Source organism: Puma concolor, chromosome B3 (genome assembly GCF_028749965.1).
Source record: "Puma concolor isolate L17-30 chromosome B3, mPumCon1.1.hap2, whole genome shotgun sequence".
NCBI lineage: Eukaryota > Metazoa > Chordata > Mammalia > Carnivora > Felidae > Puma > Puma concolor.
Window position 1 is genome coordinate 147,167,570 of NC_141672.1, and position 4,086 is coordinate 147,171,655.

The window sequence follows — 4,086 nt, forward strand, 5'->3', positions numbered from 1 at the left end:
CCCCCGCTCACTCTCTCTCTCTCTCTCTCTCTCCGTCTCTCAAAAATAGGGGCGCCTGGGTGGTTCAGTCTGTTAAGCGTCTGACTTCAGCTCAGGTCGTGATCTCACGGTTTATGAGTTCAGGCCCCGCGTCGGGCTCTGTTATGACAGTTCAGAGCCTGGAACCTGCTTCGGATTCCGTGTCTCCCTCTCTCTCTGCCCCTCCCCCCACTTGCACTCTGTCTCTTTCTCTCTCAAAAATAAATAAACATTAAAAAAAATTTTAAAAAGAAAAGGTTTTACGTGTGAATACTGTTTCTGGGCACACACGGGCAAATGTGAACTCTCCTCATTTAAAAACCAACAGAGATGGGGTGGGCTCACGAAAATATGCTTTACCCTCACAGAAGGAGACAGAACACTAAAAGAAAAGAAGCGGGAAGAGGAGGGCTTGTCTATTTTTAAGCCTGGTTTGGGGCCAGTCAAGGAAATGTCAAGGGAGAAATTGCTTTGCATTTTCAGAAAGAGGATTGGTAAAGGTTGTTACAAAGCAAGAAACGATGGGTCAAAACAAGATGAAAAGGACCGTCAGTGAAATTGAAGGGGGGGGGGGAGGGGGGGAATGAAGATAATTTTCTTTAAAGAGAGGATTTAAAAAGATCACCCATGGACCGAAGCAGGAACACGGCCAACCTGACGGTTGGGCAGTAGGTCCACATACGACGAAGACGCTGTGTCCCACACCTGCTGTGCTTGTTCGCTCAGCCCAGCCCCAGATGCTCCTGGGGCTTGCGTCCGTTGACTGATGCACAGTGCCTCTGCAGGGGTGTGGGGGAACCGCTCGCAGGAGGCTGTCCCACCCCCAGAGACAGCTCTGCTGGACTTTCTCCAAGTCCCCGAATATCCGGGTAAATACAATCTAAAAATCATTAGAGGAGAAACCACAGCCAACGATTAAGTGGCTGCTTGACAAGGAATCTTTCCCAGCCTTGGAGAAAGTTCGATTTCCTTTTCCAGGCCCGAGGGCGGTGGATGCGTTTCGATGCGGTCCTGTGCAAAAATGCACGTCTGTCCTTGAGAAAGCACACGAACCGAGCAGCCCAGGGCGGCTCTATAATTTGTGTCTCAAGGGCATCCCACCCGGTGATCAGCTCCCCCTCGGAAGGGCTTCCATGGGCCAGTGACAGTCCCCCCTTAGCTTCCCGCAGGAGCAACCGTCACGTGACCCCCGATGGAAATCTCAGGGTGTCTGCTCAGTCTCAAACTTACGGGCAGCTGATGATGTCATGAGGAATTCACCACCACCAAGAACACGCACCCTCACGTCTCAACAAATTCAGCCGTGACTCGGAAAATTGGAAAACATCTTTTCCAGGGCGTCCACCCCGAATGACGTTTCCCAGACCCCAAAGGCATTTCTAGACTTCAGACAAAAGGCCTTAGACTCCCTAGAACAATCTCCCGGGCGTGCAAACATGTCTCAAAAACGGAAAAGTCGCTCTTGCAAAATGCAAAGGTGAAAGAAAACTTGCTGACCTCAAGAAGGGGGGGCTGGCATTGCCGATTCTGTGTGTCCCTCTCTCTCTCTGCCCGCCCCCCCCCCATGCTCTGTCTCTGTCTCTCAAAAATAAAGAAACATAAAAAAAGAGGCTTAGAGTAAGAAGCTTGTCTATGTTCACGCAAAGGAGTCCGGGAGAGGCATCTGTAACATCTTATTTGTTTTTTGTTTTTTCTGCACTTTGAGAAAAGTCAGATCTACAGAAATGTTGAGAGAACAGCACCACGGATATCGCTGACCCCCAACCTGGATTCACTAGTCGCTAACATTTGCTTTCTATCTATTTACTTTTCCCCCAACACCGTTTACAACTGTGTTTGAGAAATAATGACACGTTGCGCAGAAATATTTCAGCGTGATGTTAATAATCATCAGATTAAGATTTTCTTACATTTTACGCTTAAGTGTGGCCACATCGATCGGCACGATAATGCTGGGCTGGAGAGAGGTTAAGAGGCTCCCTAGAGTTTCATAATAAGGAGGTAAGAATTGGAGGGGCGCCTGGGTGGCTCAGTCGGTTAAGCGTCCGACTTCGGCTCAGGTCATGATCTCACGGTCGTGGGTTCCAGCCCCGCATCAAGCTCCGTGCTGATGGCTCAGAGCCTGGAGCCTGCTTCCGATTCTGTGGCTCCCTCTCTCTCTCTGCCTTTGTCTCTTTGTCTCTCTCAAAAATAAATAAACATTAAAAAAAAAAAGAATCTTAAAAAAAGTAAGATTATTGTTAGTCCCCTGGCTTTTTTTTTTTTTTTTTTTGGCATTCTTTGAGAGATCTTTACCTATAGGGATTATTTCTGAGCATTTCAAAGATTTTTTCTATCCTGCTTTTTCTGAAGCTGTCTGTGCAACTAACATTTTGATCGTTTTGTCTCCTCTTTGCATATATATATGTGTGTGTGTGTGTGTGTGTGTATTTATGTATTTATTTCTATATTTATATGTGTGTGTGTGTGTATATTTGTGGTTTTTTGGAGTAGAGACAGAGGTAATAGCAAATCTTGAGGTACCATGGGGATTTATTAAAATTTTTTTTTCAACGTTTATTTATTTTTGGGACAGAGAGAGACAGAGCATGAACGGGCGAAGGGCAGAGAGAGAGGGAGACACAGAATCGGAAACAGGCTCCAGGCTCTGAGCCATCAGCCCAGAGCCCGACGCAGGGCTCGAACTCACAGACGGTGAGATTGTGACGTGGCTGAAGTCAGACGCTTAACCGACTGCGCCACCCAGGCGCCCCCCATGGGGATTTATTAAAACAAATTAGTGCAAACCAGTGATTTGCTTTCCAGATTTATTGAGATCATTTTGCTTAACTGCATGGCAGAATAAAATGGATTAATCTGAACATATTACCTATTTCTAGTATCCAATCATATATTATGATAATTAGATAGGAGGAATTACTACTTTTGATGTGAATCATTCGTCACAATTTTTAGACTAATTTTTCAAAAATGTTGATTTCTAAACGTTAAAAAAAATTTTTTAATGTGTGTTTACGTTCGAGAGAGAAACAGAGCACGCGCAGGGGAGGGGCAGAGAGAGAGGGAGACACGGAATCCGAAGCGGGCTCCAGGCTCCCGGCCGTCCGCACAGAGCCCGATGTGGGGCTTGAACACATGGACCGCGAGAGCACGACCTGAGCCCAAGTCGGTGCTGGACCGACTGAGACGCCCGGGCGCCCCTCCGAGCCTCTTTCTCGAGACGTAAACACGGAAAGCCCTAAGCCATGCCTTGCCTTCTCCCTAATTATTTTGTGGACACCAGTCATGGGGATGGAGACGAAGCACTGTGCAAACCACTGCGGCCGTCTGGGCGCGAGGGGTCGCAGATGTGATCACTGTTGGGGGGGGGGCACCTAATGAGCCCTGGCTCAGCCCGGCCGAGCCACCCGCCTCTGCCAGCCCAGACTCCGGCCAATCGCGCTGCGGCAGGCGCCTTCGCATCACACACGCACAGCTGGCCTCCTCGCCGGGTGCCAGCTGCACGGTCGCAGTCCTGCTCCGGAGATCAGGAGGCAGGGCAAGGAGGGGCTCCCCTCGGGAGACCTCCGTGGCCCAGACCTCCGCCCCCCCCCGCTTCCCTGGGACCCTGCCGGCCCCGAGGGGTCACTGGCAACGGCTCAGCCCCCATGAAGCCCGCCAGGGCGTCCCAGCGCTACAGAAGCATCCGGAGAAACACCGGCCAGCGCTGCCTGTACCAGGAGTCCCTGCTGCTCGGGTGAGTTGGTGTCCCCCACCCGCAGGGAGGAGGACGCAGGTGTGCTGAGGAAGGGAAGCCTGGGTCACCCCGAGCCTTGCCTGCGTCCGACCTGAGGGCCAAGACCCCGCTCCGTCCCCCTCTCCTTGAGAGTGGACTCCCAAACTCCTTTCTCTGGGCTCTCCACACCCGGGTTAGCCATCTCGACTCCGTGCCCAGAGGGAGGCGACTGTACCTGCCCGCTGACCGGGGGACCCGAATCTGGCGTCCCCCAACCCGGCCGAACCCACGGGCGTGCACCCTCTGTTTTCTGTCTGTTTACGCAATTATGCGATGTCAAGAGGGAGTGGGCA

The 4,086-nt window shown here is 51.0% G+C and overlaps 1 protein-coding gene across 1 annotated transcript in view; it reads left to right on the forward strand.

Annotated features, from left to right (window-relative positions):
* The first annotated feature begins 3,454 nt into the window (after window positions 1–3,454).
* Window positions 3,455–4,086, forward strand: part of TMC3 (transmembrane channel like 3) — a 41,817-nt gene continuing 41,185 nt past the window's right edge. The window contains exon 1 of the mRNA XM_086711727.1: window positions 3,455–3,754. Within this exon, the coding sequence (XP_086567853.1) occupies window positions 3,666–3,754 (89 nt within the window). The 5' untranslated portion in view covers window positions 3,455–3,665. The remainder of the gene's footprint in view (window positions 3,755–4,086) is intronic.